Genomic DNA, 27,915 nt, shown 5'->3' with positions numbered 1-27,915 from the left:
AGTAAAGCTCCATCTACACTGTCCCTCATCAACCACCCCCAGGGACAGGGACAGCACGGGGTTAGATACAGAGTAAAACTCTCTCTACACTGTCCCTCATCAACCACCCCCAGGGACAGGGACAGCACGGGGTTAGATACAGAGTAAAGCTCCCTCTACACTGTCCCTCATCAACCACCCCCAGGGACAGGGACAGCACGGGGTTGGATACAGAGTAAAGCTCCCTCTACACTGTCCCTCATCAACCACCCCCAGGGACAGGGACAGCACGGGGTTAGATACAGAGTAAAACTCTCTCTACACTGTCCCCCATCAACCACCCCCAGGGACAGGGACAGGGACAGCACGGGGTTAGATACAGAGTAAAGCTCCCTCTACACTGTCCCTCATCAACCACCCCCAGGGACAGGGACAGCACAGGGTTAGATACAGAGTAAAGCTCCATCTACACTGTCCCTCATCAACCACCCCCATGGACAGGGACAGCACGGGGTTAGATGCAGAGTAAAGCTCCCTCTACACTGTCCCTCATCAACCACGCCCAGGGACAGGGACAGCACGGGGTTAGATACAGAGTAAAGCTCCCTCTACACTGTCCCTCATCAACCACCCCCAGGGACAGGGACAGCACGGGGTTAGATACAGAGTAAAGCTCCATCTACACTGTCCCTCATCAACCACCCCCAGGGACAGGGACAGTACGGGGTTAGATACAGAGTAAAACTCCCTCTACACTGTCCCCCATCAACCACCCCCAGGGACAGGGACAGCACGGGGTTAGATACAGAGTAAAGCTCCCTCTACACTGTCCCCCATCAAACATTCCCAGGACAGGGACAGCACAGGTTTAGATACAGAGTAAAGCTCACTCTACACTGTCCCCCATCAAACATTCCCAGGGACAGGGACAGCACAGGTTTAGATACAGAGTAAAGTTCCATCTACACAGTCCCCCATCAAACATTCCCAGGGACAGGGACAGCACAGGTTTAGATACAGAGTAAAGTTCCATCTACACTGTCCCATCAAACATTCCCAGGACAGGGACAGCACGGGGTTAGATACAGCGTAAAACTCTCTCTACACTGTCCACATCAAACACTCCCAGGGACAGGGACTGCACGGGGTTAGATACAGAGTAAAGCTCCATCTACACTGTCCCCCATCAAACATTCCCAGGGACAGGGACAGCCCGGGGTTAGATACAGAGTAAAGCTCCATCTACACTGTCCCCCATCAAACATTCCCAGGGACAGGGACAGCACGGGGTTAGATACAGAGTAAAGCTGCCTCTACACTGTCCCCCATCAAACACTCCCAGGGACAGGGACAGCACGGGGTTAGATACAGAGTAAAGCTGCCTCTACACTGTCCCCCATCAAACACTCCCAGGACAGGGACAGCACGGCGTTAGATACAGAGTAAATCTCCCTCTACACTGTCCCCATCAAACACTCCCAGGACAAGGACTGCACGGGGTTAGATACAGAGTAAAGCTCCCTCTACACTGTCCCCATCAATCACTCCCAGGACAGGGACAGCACAGGGTTAGATATAGAGTAAAGCTCTCTCTACACTGTCCACATCAAACACTCCCAGGGACAGAGACTGCACGGGGTTAGATACAGAGTAAAGCTCCATCTACACTGTCCCCCATCAAACATTCCCAGGGACAGGGACAGCACAGGTTTAGATACAGAGTAAAGCTCCCTCGACACTGTCCCCATCAAACACTCCCAGGACAGGGACAGCACGCAGTTAGATACAGAGTAAAGCTCCCTCTACACTATCCCCCATCAAACACTCCCAGGGACAGGGACAGCACGGGGTTAGATACAGAGTAAAGCTCCATCTACACTATCCCCCAACAAACACTCCCAGGGACAGGGACAGCACGGGGTTAGATACAGAGTAAAGCTCCATCTACACTGTCCCTCATCAACCACCCCCAGGGATAGGGACAGCACGGGGTTAGATACAGAGTAAAGCTCCCTCTACACTATCCCCCATCAAACACTCCCAGGGACAGGGACAGCACGGGGTTAGATACAGAGTAAAGCTCCCTCTACACTGTCCCCCATCAAACACTCCCAGGGACAGGGACAGCACGGGGTTAGATACAGAGTAAAGCTCCATCTACACTGTCCCTCATCAACCACCCCCAGGGACAGGGACAGCACGGGGTTAGATACAGAGTAAAGCTCCATCTACACTATCCCCCAACAAACACTCCCAGGGACAGGGACAGCACGGGGTTAGATACAGAGTAAAGCTCCATCTACACTGTCCCTCATCAACCACCCCCAGGGATAGGGACAGCACGGGGTTAGATACAGAGTAAAGCTCCCTCTACACTATCCCCCATCAAACACTCCCAGGGACAGGGACAGCACGCAGTTAGATACAGAGTAAAGCTCCCTCTACACTGTCCCCCATCAAACATTCCCAGGACAGGGACAGCACGGGGTTAGATACAGCGTAAAACTCTCTCTACACTGTCCACATCAAACACTCCCAGGGACAGGGACTGCACGGGGTTAGATACAGAGTAAAGCTCCATCTACACTGTCCCCCATCAAACATTCCCAGGGACAGGGACAGCACAGGTTTAGATACAGAGTAAAGCTCCCTCTACACTGTCCACATCAAACACTCCCAGGACAGGGACTGCACGGGGTTAGATACAGAGTAAAGCTCCCTCTACACTGTCCCCATCAATCACTCCCAGGACAGGGACAGCACAGGGTTAGATATAGAGTAAAGCTCTCTCTACACTGTCCACATCAAACACCCCCAGGACAAGGACTGCACGGGGTTAAATACAGGGTAAAGCTCCCTATACACTGTCCCCCATCAAACACTCCCAGGGACAGGGACAGGGACAGGGTTAGATACAGAGTAAAGCTCCCTCTACACTGTCCCCCATCAACCACCCCCAGGGACAGGGACAGCACAGGGTTAGATACAGAGTAAAGCTCCCTCTACACTGTCCCTCATCAACCACCCCCAGGGACAGGGACAGCACAGGGTTAGATACAGAGTAAAGCTCCATCTACACTGTCCCTCATCAACCACCCCCAGGGACAGGGACAGCACGGGGTTAGATACAGAGTAAAGCTCCCTCTACACTGTCCCTCATCAACCACCCCCAGGGACAGGGACAGCACGGGGTTAGATACAGAGTAAAGCTCCATCTACACTGTCCCTCATCAACCACCCCCAGGGACAGGGACAGCACGGGGTTAGATACAGAGTAAAGCTCCCTCTACACTGTCCCTCATCAACCACCCCCAGGGACAGGGACAGCACGGGGTTAGATACAGAGTAAAGCTCCCTCTACACTGTCCCTCATCAACCACCCCCAGGGACAGGGACAGCACGGGGTTAGATACAGAGTAAAGCTCCCTCTACACTGTCCCTCATCAACCACCCCCAGGGACAGGGACAGCACGGGGTTAGATACAGAGTAAAACTCCCTCTACACTGTCCCTCATCAACCACCCCCAGGGACAGGGACAGCACGGGGTTAGATACAGAGTAAAGCTCCCTCTACACTGTCCCTCATCAACCACCCCCAGGAACAGGGACAGCACGGGGTTAGATACAGAGTAAAGCTCCCTCTACACTGTCCCTCATCAAACACTCCCAGGGACAGGGACAGCACGCAGTTAGATACAGAGTAAAGCTCCCTCTACACTATCCCCCATCAAACACTCCCAGGGACAGGGACAGCACGCAGTTAGATACAGAGTAAAGCTCCCTCTACACTATCCCCCATCAAACACTCCCAGGGACAGGGACAGCACGGGGTTAGATACAGAGTAAAACTCTCTCTACACTGTCCCTCATCAACCACCCCCAGGGACAGGGACAGGGACAGCACGGGGTTAGATACAGAGTAAAGCTCCCTCTACACTGTCCCTCATCAACCACCCCCAGGGATAGGGACAGCACGGGGTTGGATACAGAGTAAAGCTCCCTCTACACTGTCCCTCATCAACCACCCCCAGGGACAGGGACAGCACGGGGTAAGATACAGAGTAAAACTCTCTCTACACTGTCCTCCATCAACCACCCCCAGGGACAGGGACAGCACAGGGTTAGATACAGAGTAAAGCTCCATCTACACTGTCCCTCATCAACCACCCCCAGGGATAGGGACAGCACGGGGTTAGATACAGAGTAAAGCTCCCTCTACACTGTCCCTCATCAACCACCCCCAGGGACAGGGACAGCACGGGGTTAGATACAGAGTAAAGCTCCATCTACTCTGTCCCCCATCAAACACTCCCAGGGACAGGGACAGCACGCAGTTAGATACAGAGTAAAACTCCCTCTACACTGTCCCTCATCAAACACCCCCAGGGACAGGGACAGCACGGGGTTAGATACAGAGTAAAGCTCCCTCTACACTGTCCCTCATCAAACACTCCCAGGGACAGGGACAGCACGCAGTTAGATACAGAGTAAAGCTCCCTCTACACTATCCCCCATCAAACACTCCCAGGGACAGGGACAGCACGGGGTTAGATACAGAGTAAAGCTCCATCTACACTGTCCCTCATCAACCACCTCCAGGGATAGGGACAGGGACAGCACGGGGTTAGATACAGAGTAAAGCTCCATCTACACTGTCCCCCATCAAACACTCCCAGGGACAGGGACAGCACGGGGTTAGATACAGAGTAAAGCTCCCTCTACACTGTCCCCCATCACACCCACCCAGGGACAGGGACAGCACGCAGTTAGATACAGAGTAAAGCTCCATCTACACTGTCCCCCATCAAACATTCCCAGGACAGGGACAGCACAGGTTTAGATACAGAGTAAAGCTCACTCTACACTGTCCCCCATCAAACATTCCCAGGGACAGGGACAGCACAGGTTTAGATACAGAGTAAAGTTCCATCTACACAGTCCCCCATCAAACATTCCCAGGACAGGGACAGCACGGGGTTAGATACAGCGTAAAACTCTCTCTACACTGTCCACATCAAACACTCCCAGGACAGGGACAGCCCGGGGTTAGATACAGAGTAAAGCTCCATCTACACTGTCCCCCATCAAACATTCCCAGGGACAGGGACAGCACGGGGTTAGATACAGAGTAAAGCTGCCTCTACACTGTCCCCATCAAACACTCCCAGGACAGGGACTGCACGGGGTTAGATACAGAGTAAAGCTCCCTCTACACTGTCCCCATCAATCACTCCCAGGACAGGGACAGCACAGGGTTAGATATAGAGTAAAGCTCTCTCTACACTGTCCACATCAAACACTCCCAGGGACAGAGACTGCACGGGGTTAGATACAGAGTAAAGCTCCATCTACACTGTCCCCCATCAAACATTCCCAGGGACAGGGACAGCACAGGTTTAGATACAGAGTAAAGCTCCCTCGACACTGTCCCCATCAAACACTCCCAGGACAGGGACAGCACGCAGTTAGATACAGAGTAAAGCTCCCTCTACACTATCCCCATCAAACACTCCCAGGGACAGGGACAGCACGCAGTTAGATACAGAGTAAAGCTCCCTCTACACTATCCCCCATCAAACACTCCCAGGGACAGGGACAGCACGGGGTTAGATACAGAGTAAAGCTCCCTCTACACTGTCCCCCATCAAACACTCCCAGGGACAGGGACAGCACGGGGTTAGATACAGAGTAAAGCTCCCTCTACACTGTCCCCCATCAAACACTCCCAGGGACAAGGACAGCACGGGGTTAGATACAGAGTAAAGCTCCATCTACACTATCCCCCAACAAACACTCCCAGGGACAGGGACAGCACGGGGTTAGATACAGAGTAAAGCTCCCTCTACACTGTCCCCCATCAAACACTCCCAGGGACAGGGACAGCACGGGGTTAGATACAGAGTAAAGCTCCATCTACACTGTCCCTCATCAACCACCCCCAGGGACAGGGACAGCACGGGGTTAGATACAGAGTAAAGCTCCATCTACACTGTCCCCCATCAAACACTCCCAGGGACAGGGACAGCACGCAGTTAGATACAGAGTAAAGCTCCATCTACACTATCCCCCATCAAACATTCCCAGGGACAGGGACAGCACGCAGTTAGATACAGAGTAAAGCTCACTCTACACTGTCCCCCATCAAACATTCCCAGGACAGGGACAGCACAGGTTTAGATACAGAGTAAAGCTCCATCTACACAGTCCCCCATCAAACATTCCCAGGACAGGGACAGCACGGGGTTAGATACAGCGTAAAACTCTCTCTACACTGTCCACATCAAACACTCCCAGGGACAGGGACTGCACGGGGTTAGATACAGAGTAAAGCTCCATCTACACTGTCCCCCATCAAACATTCCCAGGGACAGAAACAGCACAGGTTTAGATACAGAGTAAAGCTCCCTCTACACTGTCCACATCAAACACTCCCAGGACAGGGACTGCACGGGGTTAGATACAGAGTAAAGCTCCCTCTACACTGTCCCCATCAATCACTCCCAGGACAGGGACAGCACAGGGTTAGATATAGAGTAAAGCTCTCTCTACACTGTCCACATCAAACACTCCCAGGGACAGAGACTGCACGGGGTTAGATACAGAGTAAAGCTCCATCTACACTGTCCCCCATCAAACATTCCCAGGGACAGGGACAGCACAGGTTTAGATACAGAGTAAAGCTCCCTCTACACTGTCCCCATCAAACACTCCCAGGACAGGGACTGCACGGGGTTAGATACAGAGTAAAGCTCCCTCTACACTGTCCCCATCAATCACTCCCAGGACAGGGACAGCACAGGGTTAGATATAGAGTAAAGCTCTCTCTACACTGTCCACATCAAACACCCCCAGGACAGGGACTGCACGGGGTTAAATACAGGGTAAAGCTCCATCTACACTGTCCCCCATCAAACACTCCCAGGACAGGGACAGCACGGGGTTAGATACAGAGTAAAGCTCCCTCTACACTGTCCCCATCAAACACTCCCAGGACAGGGACAGCACGGAGTTAGATACAGAGTAAAGCACCCTCTACACTGTCCCCATCAATCACTCCCAGGACAGGGACAGCACAAGGTTAGATATAGAGTAAAGCTCTCTCTACACTGTCCACATCAAACACCCCCAGGACAGGGACAGCACAGGGTTAGATACAGAGTAAAGCTCTCTCTACACTGTCCCCCATGAAACAGTCCCAGGACAGGGACAGCACGGGGTTAGATACAGAGTAAAGCTCTCTCTACACTGTCTCCATCAAACACTCCCAGGACAGGGACAGCACGGGGTCAGATACAGAGTAAAGCTCCCTCTCACTGTCCCCATCAAACACTCCCAGGACAGGGACAGCACTGGGTTAGAGGCAGCGTAAAACCGTCTCTACACTGTCCCCCATCAAACACTCCCAGGACAGGGACAGTACGGGGTTAGATTCAGAGTAAAGCTCTCTCTACAGTGATCGCCATCAAAGACTCCCAGGACAGGGACAGCATGGGGTTAGATACAGAGTAAAGCTCCCTCTACATTGTCCACATCAAACACTCCCAGGTTAGGGATTGCATGGGGTTAGATACAGAGTAAAACTTTTTCTACACTGTCCACATCAAACACTCCCATAACAGGGACAGCATGGGGATACGTACAGTGTAAAGCTCCCTCTACACTCTTCCCCATCAAACACTCCAAGGACAGGGACAGCACGGGGTTAGATAGAGCGTTAAACTCTCTCGACACTGTCCCTCATCAAACACTCCCAGGACAGGGACAGCACTGGGTTAGATACAGAGTAAAGCTCCCTCTATACTGTCCCCCATCAAACACTCCCAGGACAGGGACAGTACGGTGTTAGATACAGAATAAAGCTCCCTCTACACTGTCCCCCCATCCCAGGACAGAGACAGCACGGGGTTAGATACCGAGTAAAGCTCCCTCTACACTGTCCCCCCATCCCAGGACGGGGACAGCATGGGGTTAGATACAGAGTAAAGCTCCCTTTACACTGTCTCCATCAAACACTCCCAGGACAGGGACAGCATGGTGTTAGATACAGAGTAAAGCTCCCTCTACACTGTTCCCATCAAACACTCCCAGGACAGGGACAGCATGGGGTTAGATACAGAATAAAGCTCCCTCTACACTGTCCCCCCATTATAGGGACAGTGACAGCACAGGGATAGATACCGAGTAAAGCTCTCTCTACACTGTCCCCCCATCCCAGGACGGGGACTGTACGGTGTTAGATACAGAGTAAAGCTCCCTTTACACTGTCCACATCAAACACTGCCAGGACAGGGACAACACAGGGTTAGATACAGAGTAAAGCCCCCTCTACACTGTCCCCCCATCCCGGGACAGGGACAGCAGGAGATTAGATACAGAGTAAAGCTCTCTCTATACTGTCCCCATAAAACACTCCCATGACAGGGATAGCACGGGTTATATACAGAGTAAAGCTCTCTCTACACTGTTTCCCATCAAATACTTCCACGACAGGGACAGCACGGGGTTAGATACAGAGTAAAGCTCTCTCTACACTGTTCACATCAAACACTCCCATGACAGGGACAGCACGGGGTTAGATAAAGAGTAAAGCTTCCTCTACACTGTCCCCCCATCATAGGGACAGGGACAGCACGGGGTGAGATACAGAGTAAAGCTCCCTCTACACTGTCCCCATCAAACACTCCCAGGACAGGGACAGCATGGGGTTAGATACAAAGTAAAGCTCTCTCTACACTGTCCCCCCATTAAACACTCCCAGGACAGGGACAGCACAGGGTTAGATATAGAGTAAAGCTCCCTCTACACTGTCCACATCAAACACTCCCAGGACAGAGACAGCACAGGGTTAGATACAGAGTAAAGCTCTCTCTTCACTGTCCCCCCATCCCAGGACAGGGACAGCAGGAGGTTAGATACAGAGTAAAGCTCCCTCTACACTGTCCCCATCAAACACTCCCAGGACAGGGACAGCACGGGGTTAGATACAGAGTAAAGCTCCCTCTACACTGTCCCCCATCAAACACTCCCCAGGACAGGGACTGCAGGAGGTTAGATACAGAGTAAAGCTCCCTCTACACTGTCCCCATCAAACACTCCCAGGACAGGGACTGCAGGAGGTTAGATACAGAGTAAAGCTCCCTCTACACTGTCCCCATCAAACACTCCCAGGACAGAGATAGCACGGGTTATACACAGAGTAAAGCTCTCTCTACACTGTTTCCCATCAAACACTCCCAGGACAGGGACAGCACAGGGATAGATTCAGAGTAAAGCTCTCTCTACACTGTCCCCCCATCCCAGGACAGGGACAGCAGGAGATTAGATACAGAGTAAAGCTTACTCTACACTGTCCCCATAAAACACTCCCAGGACAGGGATAGCACGGGTTATATACAGAGTAAAGCTCTCTCTACACTGTTTCCCATCAAATACTTCCACGACAGGGACAGCATGGGGTTAAATACAGCGTAAAACTCTCTCTACACTGTCCCTCATCAAACACTCCCAGGACAGGGACAGCACTGGGTTAGATATAGAGTAAAGCTCTCTCTACACTGTCCCCCCATCATAGGGACAGGGACAGCACGGGGTGAGATACAGAGTAAAGCTCTCTCTACACTGTCTCCATCAAACATTCCCAGGACAGGGACAGCTCGGGGTTAGATACAGAGTAAAGCTTCCTCTACACTGTCCCCCTTCAAACACCCCCACGTCAGGCACAGTACGGGTTATATACAGAGTAAAGCTCTCTCTGCACTGTTCCCCATCAAACACTCCCAGGACAGGGACAGAATGGGGTTAGATACAGAGTAAAGCTCCCTCTACACTGTCCCCCTTCAAACACTCCCAGGACAGGCACAGTACGGGTTATGTACAGAGTAAAGCTCTCTCTGCACTGTTTCCCATCAAGCACTCCCAGGACAAGGACAGCACAGGGTTAGATTCAGAATAAAGCTCCCTCTACACTGTCCCCCATCCTAGGGACAGGGACAGCATGGGGTTAGATACAGAGTAAAGCTCTCTCTACACTGTCCCCCCTTCCCAGGACAGGGACAGCATGGGGTTAGATACAGAGTAAACCTCCCTCTACACTGTCCCTCATCAAACACTCCCAGGACAGGGACAGCACAGGGTTAGATATAGAGTAAACATCCCTCTACACTGTCCCTCATCAAACACTCCCAGGACAGGGACAGCACGGGGTAAGATACAGAGTAAAGCTCTCTCTACATTGTCCCCATCAAACACTCCCAGGACAGGGACAGCACAGGGTCAGATACAGAGTAAAGCTCTCTCTACACTGTCCACATCAAACACTCCCAGGACAGGGACAGCACAGGGTTAGATATAGAGTAAAGCTCCCTCTACACTGTCCCCCCATCACACACTCCCAGGGACAGGGACAGCACGGGGTTAGATACAGAGTAAAGCTCCCTCTACACAGCCCCCCATCAAATACCCCCAGGACAGGGACAGCATGGAGTTAGATACAGAGTAAAGCTCCCTCTACACTGTCCCCCCCATCAAACACTCCCAGGACAGGGACAGCACGGGGTCAGATATAGCGTAAAACTCCTCTACACAGTCCACATCAAACACTCCCGGGGACAGGGACAGCACGGGGTTAGATACAGAGTAAAGCTCCATCTACACTATCCCCCAACAAACACTCCCAGGGACAGGGACAGCACGGGGTTAGATACAGAGTAAAGCTCCCTCTACACTGTCCCCATCAAACACTCCCAGGACAGGGACAGCATGGGGTTAGATACAAAGTAAAGCTCCCTCTACACTGTCCCCCCATCCCAGGACAGGGACAGCAGGAGGTTAGATACAGAGTAAAGCTCCCTCTACACTGTCCCCATCAAACACTCCCAGGACAGGGACAGCACGGGGTTAGATACAGAGTAAAGCTCCCTCTACACTGTCCCCCATCAAACACTCCCCAGGACAGGGACTGCAGGAGGTTAGATACAGAGTAAAGCTTCCTCTACACTGTCCCCATCAAACACTCCCAGGACAGGGACTGCAGGAGGTTAGATACAGAGTAAAGCTCCCTCTACACTGTCCCCATCAAACACTCCCAGGACAGAGATAGCACGGGTTATACACAGAGTAAAGCTCTCTCTACACTGTTTCCCATCAAACACTCCCAGGACAGGGACAGCACAGGGATAGATTCAGAGTAAAGCTCTCTCTACACTGTCCCCCCATCCCAGGACAGGGACAGCAGGAGATTAGATACAGAGTAAAGCTTACTCTACACTGTCCCCATAAAACACTCCCAGGACAGGGATAGCACGGGTTATATACAGAGTAAAGCTCTCTCTACACTGTTTCCCATCAAATACTTCCACGACAGGGACAGCATGGGGTTAAATACAGCGTAATACTCTCTCTACACTGTCCCTCATCAAACACTCCCAGGACAGGGACAGCACTGGGTTAGATACAGAGTAAAGCTCTCTCTACACTGTCCCCCCATCATAGGGACAGGGACAGCACGGGGTGAGATACAGAGTAAAGCTCTCTCTACACTGTCTCCATCAAACATTCCCAGGACAGGGACAGCTCGGGGTTAGATACAGAGTAAAGCTTCCTCTACACTGTCCCCCTTCAAACACCCCCACGTCAGGCACAGTACGGGTTATATACAGAGTAAAGCTCTCTCTGCACTGTTCCCCATCAAACACTCCCAGGACAGGGACAGAATGGGGTTAGATACAGAGTAAAGCTTCCTCTACACTGTCCCCCTTCAAACACTCCCAGGACAGGCACAGTACGGGTTATGTACAGAGTAAAGCTCTCTCTGCACTGTTTCCCATCAAGCACTCCCAGGACAAGGACAGCACAGGGTTAGATTCAGAATAAAGCTCCCTCTACACTGTCCCCCCTCCTAGGGACAGGGACAGCATGGGGTTAGATACAGAGTAAAGCTCTCTCTACACTGTCCCCCCTTCCCAGGACAGGGACAGCATGGGGTTAGATACAGAGTAAACCTCCCTCTACACTGTCCCTCATCAAACACTCCCAGGACAGGGACAGCACAGGGTTAGATATAGAGTAAACATCCCTCTACACTGTCCCTCATCAAACACTCCCAGGACAGGGACAGCACGGGGTAAGATACAGAGTAAAGCTCTCTCTACATTGTCCCCATCAAACACTCCCAGGACAGGGACAGCACAGGGTCAGATACAGAGTAAAGCTCTCTCTACACTGTCCACATCAAACACTCCCAGGACAGGGACAGCACAGGGTTAGATATAGAGTAAAGCTCCCTCTACACTGTCCCCCCATCACACACTCCCAGGGACAGGGACAGCACGGGGTTAGATACAGAGTAAAGCTCCCTCTACACAGCCCCCCATCAAATACCCCCAGGACAGGGACAGCATGGAGTTAGATACAGAGTAAAGCTCCCTCTACACTGTCCCCCCCATCAAACACTCCCAGGACAGGGACAGCACGGGGTCAGATATAGCGTAAAACTCCTCTACACAGTCCACATCAAACACTCCCAGGGACAGGGACAGCACGGGGTTAGATACAGAGTAAAGCTCCATCTACACTATCCCCCAACAAACACTCCCAGGGACAGGGACAGCACGGGGTTAGATACAGAGTAAAGCTCCCTCTACACTGTCCCCATCAAACACTCCCAGGACAGGGACAGCATGGGGTTAGATACAAAGTAAAGCTCCCTCTACACTGTCCCCCCATTAAACACTCCCAGGACAGGGACAGCACAGGGTTAGATATAGAGTAAAGCTTCCTCTACACTGTCCACATCAAACACTCCCAGGACAGAGACAGCACAGGGTTAGATACAGAGTAAAGCTCTCTCTTCACTGTCCCCCCATCCCAGGACAGGGACAGCAGGAGGTTAGATACAGAGTAAAGCTCCCTCTACACTGTCCCCATCAAACACTCCCAGGACAGGGACAGCAGGAGGTTAGATACAGAGTAAAGCTCCCTCTACACTGTCCCCATCAAACACTCCCAGGACAGAGATAGCACGGGTTATACACAGAGTAAAGCTCTCTCTACACTGTTTCCCATCAAATACTTCCACGACAGGGACAGCATGGGGTTAAATACAGCGTAAAACTCTCTCTACACTGTCCCCCATCAAACACTCCCAGGACAGGGACAGCACGGGTTATATACAGAGTAAAGCTCTCTCTACACTGTTTCCCATCAAATACTTCCACGACAGGGACAGCATGGGGTTAAATACAGCGTAAAACTCTCTCTACACTGTCCTTCATCAAACACTCCCAGGACAGGGACATCACTGGGTTAGATACAGAGTGAAGCTCTCTCTACACTGTCCCCCCATCATAGGGACAGGGACAGCACGGGGTGAGATACAGAGTAAAGCTCTCTCTACACTGTCTCCATCAAACATTCCCAGGACAGGGACAGCTCGGGGTTAGATACAGAGTAAAGCTTCCTCTACACTGTCCCCCTTCAAACACTCCCACGTCAGGCACAGTACGGGTTATATACAGAGTAAAGCTCTCTCTGCACTGTTCCCCATCAAACACTCCCAGGACAGGGACAGAATGGGGTTAGATACAGAGTAAAGCTCCCTCTACACTGTCCCCCTTCAAACACTCCCAGGACAGGCACAGTACGGGTTATATACAGAGTAAAGCTCTCTCTGCACTGTTTCCCATCAAACACTCCCAGGACAAGGACAGCACAGGGTTAGATTCAGAATAAAGCTCCCTCTACACTGTCCCCCATCCTAGGGACAGGGACAGCACGGGGTTAGATACAGAGTAAAGCTCTCTCTACACTGTCCCCCCTTCCCAGGACAGGGACAGCATGGGGTTAGATACAGAGTAAACCTCCCTCTACACTGTCCCTCATCAAACCCTCCCAGGACAGGGACAGCACAGGGTTAGATTCAGAGTAAAGCTCTCTCTACATTGTCCCCCCATCCGAGGGCATGGACAGCACGGGGTAAGATACAGAGTAAAGCTCTCTCTACATTGTCCCCATCAAACACTCCCAGGACAGGGACAGCACAGGGTCAGATACAGAGTAAAGCTCTCTCTACACTGTCCACATCAAACACTCCCAGGACAGGGACAGCACAGGGTTAGATATAGAGTAAAGCTCCCTCTACACTGTCCCCCCATCAAACACTCCCAGGACAGGGTCAGCACAGGGTCAGATACAGAGTAAACCTCCCTCTACACTGTCCCTCATCAAACACTCCCAGGACAGCACGGGACAGCACAGGGTTAGATTCAGAGTAAAGCTCTCTCTACATTGTCCCCCCATCCGAGGGCATGGACAGCACGGGGAAAGATACAGAGTAAAGCTCTCTCTACATTGTCCCCATCAAACACTCCCAGGACAGGGACAGCACAGGGTCAGAAACAGAGTAAAGCTCTCTCTACACTGTCCACATCAAACACTCCCAGGACAGGGACAGCACAGTGTTAGATATAGAGTAAAGCTCCCTCTACACTGTCCCCCCATCACACACTCCCAGGGACAGGGACAGCACGGGGTTAGATACAGAGTAAAGCTCCCTCTACACAGCCCCCCATCAAATACCCCCAGGACAGGGACAGCATGGAGTTAGATACAGAGTAAAGCTCCCTCTACACTGTCCCCATCAAACATTCCCAGGACAGGGACAGCACGGGGTTAGATACAGAGTAAAGCTTCCTCTACACTGTCCCCATCAAACACTCCCATGACAGGGACAGCACGGTGTTAGATACAGAGTAAAGCTCCCTCTACACTGTCCCTCATCAAACACTCCCATGACAGGGACAGCACGGTGTTAGATACAGAGTAAAGCTCCCTCTACACTGTCCCTCATCAAACACTCCCTGGACAGGGACAGCACAGGGTTAGATACAGAGTAAAACTCCCTCTATACTGTCCCCCATCAAACACTCCAGGACAGGGACAGTACGGGGTATATACAGAGTAAAGTTCTCTCTACACTGTTTCCCATCAGACACTCCCAGGACATGGACAGCATGGGGTTAGATACAGAGTAAAGCTCCCTCTACCCTGTCCCTCCATCCCAGGGACAGGGACAGCACGGGGTTAGATACAGAGTAAAGCTTCCTCTACAATGTCCACATCAAACACTCCAGGACAGGGACAGTACGGGGTATATCCAGAGTAAAGCTCTCTCTACACTGTCCCCATCAAACACTCCCAGGACAGGGACAGCACAGGGTTAGATACAGAGTAAAGCTCCCTCCATACTGTCCCCCATCGAACACTCCCAGGACAGGGACAGCACAGGGTCAGATACAGAGTAAAGCTTCCTCTACACTGTCCCCCATCACACACACCCAGGACAGGGACAGCACGGGGTTAGATACAGAGTAAAGCTCCCTCTACACTGTCCCTCCATCCCAGGGACAGGGACAGTACGTGGTTAGATACAGAGTAAAGCTCCCTCTACACTGTCCCCATCAAACACTCCCAGGACAGGGACAGCATGGAGTTAGATATAGAGTAAAGCTCCCTCTACACTGTCCCCCCATTAAACACTCCCAGGACAGGAACAGCACAGGGTTAGATACAGAGTAAAGCTCCTCTACACTGTCCACATCAAACACTCCCCGGACAGGGACAGCACGGGGATAGATACAGTGTAAAGTTCCCTCTACACTCTTCCCCATCAAACACTCCAAGGACAGGGACAGCATGGGTTAGATACAGCGAAAAATCTCTCTACACTGACCATCATCAAACACTCCCTGGACAGGGACAGCACTGGGTTAGATACAGAGTAAAGCTCTCTCTACACTGTCCCCAATCAAACACTCCCAGGACAGGGACAGCACGGGGTTAGATACAGAGTAAAGCTTCCTCTACACTGTCCCCCATCAAACACTCCCAGGACAGGGACAGCACGGGGTTAGATACAGAGTAAAGCTTCCTCTACACTGTCCCCCATCAAACACTCCCAGGACAGGGACAGCACAGGGTTAGATACAGAGTAAAGCTCCCTCTACACTGTCCCCATCAAACACTCCCAGGACAGGGACAGCACGGGGGTTAGATACAGAGTAAAGCTCCCTCTACCCTATCCACATCAAACACTACCAGGACAGGCACAGCACGGGGTTAGATACAGAGTAAAGCTTCCTCTGCACTGTCCCCCCATTAAACACTCCCAGGACAGGGACAGCACGGGGTTAGATACAGAGTAAAGCTCCCTCTACACTGTACCCCCATCCCAGGACAGGGACAGCACAGGGATAGATACAGAGTAAAGCTTCCTCTTCACTGTACCCCCATCCCAGGACAGGGACAGCACGGGGTTAGATACAGAGTAAAGCTCCCTCTACACTGTACCCCCATCCCAGGACAGGGACAGCACGGGGTTAGATACAGAGTAAAGCTCCCTCTACACTGTCCCCCATCAAACACTCCCAGGACAGGGACAGCACGGGGTTAGATACAGAGTAAAGCTCCCTCTACCCTGTCCACATCAAACACTACCAGGACAGGGACAGCACGGGGTTAGATACAGAGTAAAGCTTCCTCTGCACTGTCCCCCCCTCATCAAACACTCCCAGGACAGGGACAGCACGGGGTTAGATACAGAGTAAAGCTTCCTCTGCACTGTCCCCCCCTCATCAAACACTCCCAGGACAGGGACAGCACGGGGTTAGATACAGAGTAAAGCTCCCTCTACACTGTACCCCCATCCCAGGACAGGGACAGCACAGGGATAGATACAGAGTAAAGCTCCCTCTTCACTGTAGCCCCATCCCAGGACAGGGACAGCACGGGGTTAGATACAGAGTAAAGCTCCCTCTACACTGTACCCCCATCCCAGGACAGGGACAGCACAGGGATAGATACAGAGTAAAGCTCCCTCTACACTGTCCCCCATCAAACACTCCCAGAACAGAGACAGCACGGGGTTAGATACAGAGTAAAGCTCTCTCTACACTGTCCCCCATCAAACACTCCCAGGACAGGGACAGCACGGGGTTAGATACAGAGTAAAGCTCCTTCTACACTGTACCCCCATCCCAGGACAGGGACAGCACGGGGTTAGATACAGAGTAAAGCTCCCTCTACACTGTCCCCCATCAAACACTCCCAGGACAGGGACAGTACGGGGTTAGATACAGAGTAAAGCTCCCTCTACACTGATCCCCATCAAACACTCCCAGGACAGGGACAGTACGGGGTTAGATACAGAGTAAAACGTCCTCTACACTGTCCCCATCAAACACTCCCAGAACAGAGACAGCACGGGGTTAGATACAGAGTAAAGCTCCCTCTACACTGTCCCCATCAAACACTCCCAGGACAGAGACAGCACCGGGTTAGATACAGAGTAAAGCTCACTCTACACTGTTCCCCATCAAACACTCCCAGGACAGAGACAGCACGGGGTTAGATACAGAGTAAAGCTCCCTCTACACTGTCCCCATCAAACACTCCCAGGACAGGGACAGCATGGGGTTAGATACAGAGTAAAGCTCCCTCTACACTGTCCCCATCAAACACTCCCAGGACATGGACAGCACGGGGTTAGATACAGAGTAAAGCTCCCTCTACACTGTCCCCATCAATCACTCCCAGGACAGGGACAGCACGGGGTTAGATACAGAGTAAAGCTCTCTCTACACTGTCCCCATCAAACACTCCCAGGACATGGACAGCACGGGGTTAGATACAGAGTAAAGCTCCCTCTACACTGTCCCCATCAAACACTCCCAGGACAGGGACAGCATGGGGTTAGATACAGAGTAAAGCTCCCTCTACACTGTCCTGCCTTTGTGTTGTATTTCAGGAGGTTGCTGAATACCTCGCCCTCTATTGGTCCAGTATTGAGAACACCTACATCAGCACCATCCAAAACATGATGCAGGAGGAACGCCGTGAGCGGGACTGCATCATCCATTACCTGCACAAGATCAGGTGAGTGTCTATTCGGGGGCCAGACTGATCCTGGCAACGACTCACAGCCGCAGTGACAGGGACAGCATTGTGGGCCACGTGCAGGGTCCTGGGACTGAGGCATACCATTATCGACAAATAGCACTGATCTGACCGTCTGAATGGTTTCATTTTGTACTTGAAGCATTTATTGATTATGTTTACAGGACACTGCACCCCAACCAACCAAGAACTTTCCACCATCAACATCCCAGGGATCACTACTGATCAGAAACAGAACTAAACTCACCTCCTGTCTTTTTAGCAAGAATTAAAAGAGTCAGTACTGTCTCTGAGGAAAGATTCTCACCTCCCCTCTATCCTGTGGGGCAAATGCTGATATTGAACTCGTGACCCATAGTTGATAAATGGGCAGGCACATACTCACATATGCAGGAGTTAATGCCTTGAATAATATAAGACTATAAGACATAGGAGCCAAAGTAGGCCATTCAGCCCATTGAGTCCCACTGCCATTCAGTGAGATTTTGGCTGATCCAATCTGATCTGCGTTTACCCCATAACCCAGATTCCTTTAATCATTAAAGACGTAGCTCAGCCTTAATTACACTGAATGACCCAGCCCTGACAGACCAGTGGGGAAAACAGTTCCACAGATTCACTCCTCTCTGAGAGAAGAGATTCCTCCTCACCTCTGTCTTATGTGGGCCATCCCTTACTCTGAGATGATTCCCTCTGGTCCAAGACTCTCCCACCAGGGGAACAAACCTCTCAGCATTTTGGTCAGAACAATAGAAAGGCAATTTATTTTCTAAATGAAGTGGAACATTACAATGCTTCAGAGCAGAAGGGTCTGGTTGACCCTTCTATAAGCATGATTTATAGAAAGCTAGTGTGCAGGTCCAGCAGGTAGTCAGGAAGGCAAAGGGAATGTTGGTATTTATTGCAAAAGGAATAGAACATAAAAGTTGGGAAGTGTTGCTGCAATGGTACAAATCTTTAGTGAGAGCACACCTGGAGTATTGTGTACAATTTTAGTCTCCTTATTTGTGTTGGAGGTAGTTCTGAGGAGGTTTGCTGGGCTGACACTGGGGACTGTATAGGGACTGTCTGACAAGGAGACGTTGAGTAGGTTGGACCTGTACCCATTGGAGTTTGGAGAAGTGGAGATCGTGCTGAACATAAAGACTAGAAACATGAGTAGGCCATTCAGTCCCTCGGTCCTGCTCTACCATTCAATACAATCCTGCCTGATCTCAACTTGGCCTGAACTCAACTTTCTTGCCCTCTCTCCATAACCTTTCAACCTATTGCTAATTAAAAATCTGCTATCTCCTCCTTAAATGTATTCAGTGTCCCAGTCCTTTGTGGGCGGCACGGTGGCACAGTGTTTAGCACTGCTGCCTCACAGCGCCAGAGACCCGGGTTCAATTCCCGCCTCAGGCGACTGACTGTGTGGAGTTTGCACATTCTCCCCGTGTCTGCGTGGGTTTCCTCTGGGTGCTCCGGTTTCCTCCCACAGTCCAAAGATGTGCAGGTCAGGTGAATTGGCCCTGCTAAATTGCCCGTAGTGTTAGGTAAGGGATAACTGTAGGGGTATGGGTGGGTTGCGCTTCGGCGGGGCGGTGTGGACTTGTTGGGCCGAAGGGCCTGTTTCCACACTGTAATGTAATGTAATCTAACCACACTCTGGGCCAGTGAACTCCATAGATTCACCACCCTTTGAGTGAAGTAATTTCTCCTTATTTCTGTTTCAAATCTGCTTCCGCTTATCCTGAAACTATGACTTCTCGTTGTAGATTGCCCCAAATGAAGAAAAATCCTTTCTATTTTGCCAATCCTTTTTAGCATCTTATGTACTTCAATTTGATCTCCTCTCAATCTTTTAAACTTCACAGAGTATTGGCCTAAACTGTTCAATCTCTCTTTATAAGATATATCCCTCATCTCCAGTGAAAGTGCATCTTTCCTTTGATAAAGGGCCTGAAACTCTTCCCAATATTCCAGCTGTAATTGATGACTTATATAGTTTTAGTGAGATCTCAATTGTTATCCTCCATTCCCTTTGAAATAAAGACTAACATTCAATCTGCCTTTCATATTGACCTCTGAACTTGGATTCAGGTTTTATCTGATTGATTGAAAAGGATTTCCAACTCGCGATGATGTTTCCTGAGTTGAATAATATTCTGCCATTTAATGCTTCCAAACAAAGTGCATAATTTCACATTTTCCTGCATTATATTCCATTTTCCCATTCACCTAACCTGTTCATATCCCTCATCAGATTCTTTGTGTCATCCTCACCACTTGCCTTTCCACCTATTTTGGTGTTACCTGCAAACTTGGTCAGAGCACTGTCACTTTCGTCATTCAAGTCATTAATATATTAATCATGGCCCCAACACTGATCCCTGTGGCACTCCATGTGTTACAAGTTTCCATCCTGAAAACATGCTCTTTATCCAAACTCTCAGCTTTCTATTAACGAATCTTCTGTCCATGCAAATACACTACCCCAACAAATGGCTATGTCTTTATTAAGTCACTTCACATGTGATGCCTTATCAATTACCTCTTGGAAACTCAAATATATTAAATCTACTGGTTACCCTTGGTTTATCCTGCTTGATAGCTCCTCAAAGAACTGTGGATGTGGTGCCAATCAAATGGGGTACTTTATCAAGATGATGTCAAGCTTCTTGAGTGTTGTTGGAGCTGCCCCCATCCAGGGCAAGTGGGGAGTATTCCACCACACTCCTGCCTTGTGCCTTGTAGATGGCGGACAGCTTTGGGGAGTCAGGGGGGGAGTTACTCACCGCAGTATTCCCATCCTCTGACCTGCTCTCGTAGCCACTGTACTGAAATGCCAAGTCCAGTTGACTTTCTAGTCAATAGTAACCCCACGAATGTTGACAGTAGGGGATTCAGTGATGGTGACACCATTGACTGTTAAGGGGCGGTGGTTAAATTCTTTCTTATTGAAGATAGTCAATTCCTGGGATTTGTGTGGTGCGAATGTTCCTTACCAGTTGTCAGCCTCAGCCCAGATATTGTCTAGATTTTGTTGCATTTGGAAGTGGACTGCTTCAGATTCTGAGGAGTTGTTAATGGAGCTTGATGAAGCAGCTGAAGATGATTGGACCCAGGACACTCCCCTGAGGGACTCCTGCAGCGATGTCCTGGAGGTGAGATGACTGATCCTCCAACAACCACAACCACCTTCCTTTGTGTCAGCTATGACTCTAACCAGCGGTGTGTTTACACCCTGAGACCCACTGATTCCAGTTTTGCCCGGGCTCTGTGTTGCCACAATCGGTCGAATGCAGCCTTGATATCAAGGGCTGTCCCTCTCCCCGCCCCTCTGGAATCCAGCTCTTCTGTCCATGTTTGACCCAAGGCTGGAATGAGGTCAGGAGCTGAGTGACCCTGGGGATCCCAAACTGGGGGTCACTGAGCAGGTTATTGCTGAGCAGGTGCTGCTTGGTAGCTCTGTTACTGACACCGTCCGTCACGTTACTGAGGATCGAGAGTAGACTGATGGGACGGGACATACCTGGGTAATTTTCCACATTGTCGGGTAGATGCCAGTGCTGTAACTACTGGAACAGCTTGGCTCGGGGAGGGGCAGTGCTGGAGCACAAGTCTTCAGTACTATTGGCGGAATATTATCAGGGCCCATTGCCTTTGCAGTATCCAGTGCCTCCAGCCTTGTCTTGATATCACGCGGAGTGAATCGTATTGGCTGGAGACTGGTATCTCTGATGCTGGGGACCACTGGAGGAGCCCGAGATGGATCACCCACTCAGCACTGCTGACTGAAGATTGCTGCACAGCTTCAGCCTTATCTTTTGCCCTGATGTGCTGGGCGATTCGTCATTGAGGATGGGGTTATTTGTGGAGCCTCCTCCTCCAGTGAGTTGTTTAATTGCCCTGAAAATGTGTTGGTGGAAAAGCGCAGCAGGTCAGGCAGTATCCAAGGAACAGGAGAATCGACGTTTCGGGAATGAGCCCTTCTTCAGGAATGAGGAAAGTGTGTCCAGCAGGCTAAGATAAAAGGTAGGGAGGAGGGACTTGGGGGAGGGGTGTTGGAAATGCGATAGGTGGAAAGAGGTCAAGGTGAGGGTGATAGGTCAGACTGGGGTGGGGGCGGAGAGGTCGGGAAGAAGATTGCAGGTTAGGAAGGCGGTGCTGAGTTCGAGGGTTGTGACTGAGACAAGGTGGGGGGAGGGGAAATGAAACTGGAGAAATCTGAGTTCATCCCTTGTGGTTGGAGGGTTCCTAGGCGGAAGATGAGGCGCTCTTGAGGAGATCTAGTATCTAGAGGAGATACTTGTTAGGAAGGAAGATGTGTTGAACATTTTGAATAACTTGAGGATAGACAAGTCCCCCGGGCCTGACGGGATATATCCTAGGATTATGTGGGAAGCAAGAGAGGAAATTGCAGAGCCGTTGGCAATGATCTTTTCGTCTTCATTGTCAACGGGGGTTGTACCAGGGGACTGGAGAGTGGCGAATGTTGTGCCCCTGTTCAAAAAAGGGAATAGGGATAACCCCGGGAATTACAGGCCTGTTAGTCTTACTTCTGTGGTAGGTAAAGTAATGGAAAGGGTACTGAGGGATAGGATTTATGAGTATCTGGAAAGCCACTGCTTGATTAGGGATGGCCAGCACAGATTTGTGAGGGGTAGGTCTTGCCTTACAAGTCTTATTGAATTCTTTAAGGAGGTGACCAAGCATGTGGATGAGGGTAGAGCAGTGGATGGAGTATACATGGATTTTAGTAAGGCATTTGATAAGGTTCCCCATGGTAGGCTTATGCGGAAAGTCAGGAGGCATGGGATAGAGGGAAATTTGGCCAATTGGATAGAAAACTGGCTAGCCGGACGAAGTCAGAGAGTGGTGGTAGATGATAAATATTCAGCCTGGAGCCCAGTTACAAGTGGAGTTCCGCAGGGATCAGTTCTGGGTCCTCTGCTGTTTGTAATTTTTATTAATGACTTGGAAGAGGGAGTCGAAGGGTGGGTCAGTAAATTTGCAGATGATACGAAGATTGGTGGAGTTGTGGATAGTGAGGAGGGCTCTTGTCGGCTGCAAAGGGACTTCAATATGATGCAGAGCTGGGCTGAGGAGTGGCAGATGGAGTTCAACCCTGCCAAGTGTGAGGTTGTCCATTTTGGAAAGACAAATAAGAATGCGGAATACAGGGTTAACGGTAGGGTTCTTGGTAAGGTGGAGGAGCAGAGGGATCTTGGGGTCTATGTTCATAGATCTTTGAAAGTTGCCACTCAGGTGGATAGAGCTTGTAAGAAGGCCTATGGTGTATTAGCGTTCATTAGCAGAGGGATTGAATTCAAGAGTCGTGAGGTGATGTTGCAGCTGTACAGGACTTTGGTTAGGCCACATTTGGAGTACTGTGTGCAGTTCTGGTCGCCTCACTTTAGGAAAGATGTGGAAGCTTTGGAGAGGGTGCAGAGAAGATTTACCAGGACATTGCCTGGAATGGAGAATAGGTCGTATGAGGATAGGCTGAGAGTTCTCGGCCTTTTCTCATTGGAACGGCGAAGGATGAGGGGTGACTTGATAGAGGTTTATAAGATGATCAGAGGAATAGATAGAGTAGACAGAAACTTGTACGACAGAGTGTTACAAGGGGACATAAATTTAAGGTGAAGGGTGGAAGGTTTCGGGGGGATGTCAGGGGTAGGTTCTTTACCCAGAGAGTGGTGGGGGCATGGAATGCGCTGCCTGTGGGAGTGGTAGAGTCAGAATCATTGGCGAACTTTAAGCGGCAATTGGATAGGTACATGGATAGGTGCTTAAGCTAGGACAAATGTTCGGCACAACATCGTGGGCCGAAGGGCCTGTTCTGTGCTGTATTGGTCTATGTTCTATGTTCTATGTTCCTCCAACCGTCATGTTGCTATGGTCTGGCGATGGAGGAGTCCAAGGACCTGCATGTCCTTGGTGAAGTGGGAGGGGGAGTTGAAGTGTTGAGCCACGGGGTGGTTGGGTTGGTTGGTGCGGGTGTCCCAGAGGTGTTCTCTGAAACATTCCACAAGTAGGCGGCCTATCTCCCCAATATAGAGGAGGCCACATCGGGTGCAGCGGATGCAGTAAATGGTGTGTGTGGAGGTGCAGGTGAATTCTCTGCATACCTCTCTGCATATCTCGACACGGTCCTGTCCCCCTTAGTCCAAGAACTCCCCACCTACGTTCGGGACACCACCCATGCCCTCCACCTCCTCCATGATTTTCGCTTCCCTGGTCCCCAACGCCTTATCTTCACCATGGACATCCAGTCCCTGTACACCTCCATCCCCCATCATGAAGGACTTAAAGCCCTCCGCTTCTTCCTTTCCCGCCGTACCAACCAGTACCCTTCCACTGACACCCTCCTTCGACTGACTGAACTGGTCCTCTCTCTGAACAACTTCTCTTTCCAATCCTCCCACTTCCTCCAAACCAAAGGAGTAGCCATGGGCACCCGCATGGGCCCCAGCTATGCCTGTCTCTTCGTAGGATATGTGGAACAATCCATCTTCCGCAACTACACTGGCCCCACCCCCCATCTTTTCCTCCGCTACATAGATGACTGTATCGTCGCCGCCTCGTGCTCCCACGAGGAGGTTGAACAGTTCATCCACTTTACTAACACCTTCCACCCCAACCTCAAATTCACCTGGACCGTCTCAGACTCCTCCCTCCCCTTCCTAGACCTCTCCATTTCTATCTCGGGCGACCGAATCAACACGGACATTTACTATAAACTGACCGACTCCCACAGCTACCTGGACTACACCTCCTCCCATCCTGCCCCCTGTAAAAACGCCATCCCATCTTCCCAATTCCTTCGTCTCCGCCGCATCTGCTCCCAGGAGGACCAGTTCGAAAACCGTACAACCCAGATGGCCTCCTCCTTCAAAGACCGCAATTTCCCCCCCAGACGTGGTCGACGGTGCCCTCCACCGCATCTCCTCCACTTCCCACTCCTCCGCCCTTGAACCCCGCCCCTCCAATCGCCACCAGGACAGAACCCCACTGGTCCTCACCTACCACCCCACCAATCTCCATGTACAGCGTATCATCCGTCGTCATTTCCGCCACCTCCAAACGGACCCCACCACCAAGGATATATTTCCCTCCCCTCCCCTATCAGCATTCCGAAAAGACACTCCCTCCGTGACTCCCTCGTCAGGTCCACACCCCCCACCAACCCAACCTCCACTCCCGGCACCTTCCCCTGCAACCGCAAGAAATGCAAAACTTGCGCCCACACCTCCCCCACTACTTCCCTCCAAGGCCCCAAGGGATCCTTCCATATCCACCACAGATTCACCTGCACCTCCACACACATTATCTACTGCATCCACTGCACCCGATGTGGCCTCCTCTATATTGGGGAGACAGGCCGCCTACTTGCGGAATGTTTCAGAGAACACCTCTGGGACACCCGGACCAACCAACCCAACCAACCTGTGGCTCAACACTTCAACTCCCCCTCCCAGTCCACCAAGGACATGCAGGTCCTTGGACTCCTCCATCGCCAGACCATAGCAACACGACGGCTGGAGGAAGAGCGCCTCATCTTCCGCCTAGGAACCCTCCAACCACAAGGGATGAACTCAGATTTCTCCAGCTTCCTCATTTCCCCTCCCCCCACCTTGTCTCAGTCAAATCCCTCAAACTCAGCACCGCCTTCCTAACCTGCAATCATCTTCCTGACCTCTCTGCCCCCACCCCCACTCCGGCCTATCACCCTCACCTTAACCTCCCTCCACCTATCGCATTTCCAACGCCCCTCCCCCAAGTCCCTTCTCCCTACCTTTTATCTTAGCCTGCTGGACACACTTTCCTCATTCCTGAAGAAGGGCTCATGCCCGAAACATCGATTCTCCTTCTCCTTGGATGCTGCCTGACCTGCTGCGCTTTTCCAGCAACACATTTTCAGCTCTGATCTCCAGCATCTGCAGCCCTCACTTTCTCCTTGTTTAATTGCCCACCAACATTCAAGGCTGGATGTGGCAGGACTGCAGAGCGTAGATCTGATCCGTTGGTTGTGGGATCGCTTAGCTCTGTCTATCACTTACTGTTTATGCCATTTGGCATGCAAGTAGTCCTGTTTGGTAGCTTCACCAGGCTGACACTTCATGTGTGGGAATGCCCGGTGCTGGTCCTGGCATACCCTCCTGCACTCTCCACTGAACCAGGGTTGATCCCCTGGCTTGATGGTAATGGGTGAGTGGGGGATATGCCGGGCCATGAGGTTACAGATTGTGCTGGAGGACAGTTCTGCTGCTGTTGGCCCACAGCGCCTCAGGGATGCCCAGTCTTGAGTTGTTAGATCTGTTTGAAGTCTGTCCCATTTAGCACGGTGATGGTGCCACACTACACGATGGAGGGTATTCTCAATGTGAAGGTGGGACTTCATATCTGCAATGACTCTGTTTTCCAACGCTGTATATGAACCAGTTGCCATTTTTACAATGACCAAAACCCACGAGCACATGAAGGTGCAGTTAATGAACATGGTGGAACTGGAAGTCTGAAGTGTATTTATTTTAGGGCAGGAATGTTCTTCAGGTATGACTGATGTGTTTTGAGCCTGGATTATGCATGGAACTACAGCGTTGTAGCCGTTACAGAAACACAGTTGAGAGAGGGACTGGCAGCTCAAAGTTCCAGGGTTTAGATGTTTCAGACAAGATACAGAGGGATGTTAAAGGGGTGGGGGGAGTATCATTACTGATGAAGGAGAATGTCACAGCTGCACTAAGAGAGGAAATCTCGGAGGGCTCATCTAGTGAGGCCTTATGGGTACAACTCAGGAATAAGGAAGGTGCAGTCACAATGATGGAGTTATATTGTAGGCCTCCCAATAGCCAGTGGGAGAGAGAGGGACAGGTATGCAAGTATGGAAAGATATCAAAATATTAGGGTTGTTAACTTCCCCCATATTGACTGGGACTTCCTTGGTGCCTGCAGCTTCACATGCTCAGGGATGAGGGCATCTCTTGACTGGGGCATTTATTGCCCATTACTAATTGCCCAATGTCAATGACATTGGATGGGGCAGGAGGGCTTCTTGAAACAATATGTCAACAGACCAACTCGGAAAGGGGCTGTACTTGGCCTCGTATTGGGAATGGGCCTGGTCAGATGATTGAAGTTTCAGTGGGCGAGCATTTTGGAAACAGTGATCGTAATTTCATAAGTTTTAAGATAGTTATGGATAACAATAAGATTAATCCTCAGGTGAAGGCTAATTACAACAGTATTAGATAAGGACAGGAGAAATTAGATTGAGGGTGGCTGTTTGAGGGTAAATGCACATCTGACGTGCGAGTCTTTTAAAGGCCAGTTGACCAGAGTTCAGGACCAGCATGGCCCTATGAGGACTCCTCTACTTTTTGATAGATCGAGTGAATCCTAAGAAGAGTATAAAGGCAGTAGGAGTATAATTAAGAGGGAAATCAGGAGGGCAAAACGGGGACATGAGATAGTTTTGGCAAATAGAATTAAGGAGAATCCAAAGGGTTTTTACAAATACATTCAGGACAAAAGGGTAACTAGGGAGAGAATAGGACCCCTCAAAGATCAGCAAGGTGGCCTTTGTGTGGAGCCACAGAAAATGGGGGAGATACTAAATGAATATTTTGCATCAGTGTTTACTGTGGAAAAGGATATGGAAGATATAGACTGTAGGGAAATAGATGGTGACATCTTGCAAAATGTCCAGATTACAGAAGAAGAAGTGCTGGATGTCTTGAAACGGTGAAAGGTGGATAAATCCCCAGGACCTGATCAGGTGTACCCGAGAATTCTTTGGGAATCTAGAGAAGTGATTGCTGGGCCTCTTACTGAGATACTTGTATCATTGATAGTCACGGGTGAGGTGCCGGAAGACTGGAGGTTGGCAAACGTGGTGCCACTGTTTCAGAAGGGCGGTAAAGACAAGCCAGGGAACTATAGACCGGTGAGCCTGACCTCGGTGATGGGCAAGTTGTTGGAGGGAATCCTGAGGGACAG

General features: G+C 50.8%; 1 protein-coding gene across 1 annotated transcript in view; it reads left to right on the top strand.

Moving 5' to 3' along the window:
* The window catches only part of spef2 (sperm flagellar and cilia associated 2), an 894,484-nt gene that overhangs the window by 418,138 nt on the left and 448,431 nt on the right, over window positions 1–27,915 (top strand). The window contains exon 22 of the mRNA XM_087994173.1: window positions 17,780–17,907. Coding sequence (XP_087850299.1) covers window positions 17,780–17,907 — 128 coding nt within the window. The remainder of the gene's footprint in view (window positions 1–17,779; window positions 17,908–27,915) is intronic.

Source organism: Chiloscyllium plagiosum, unplaced genomic scaffold (genome assembly GCF_037043375.1).
Source record: "Chiloscyllium plagiosum isolate Xiang-an unplaced genomic scaffold, Cpla_swu_hap1 HiC_scaffold_2, whole genome shotgun sequence".
NCBI classification, from domain to species: Eukaryota; Metazoa; Chordata; class Chondrichthyes; order Orectolobiformes; family Hemiscylliidae; genus Chiloscyllium; species Chiloscyllium plagiosum.
Note: the sequence above shows the minus strand (reverse complement) of the source record. Positions and strands in the feature narration are given on the sequence as shown.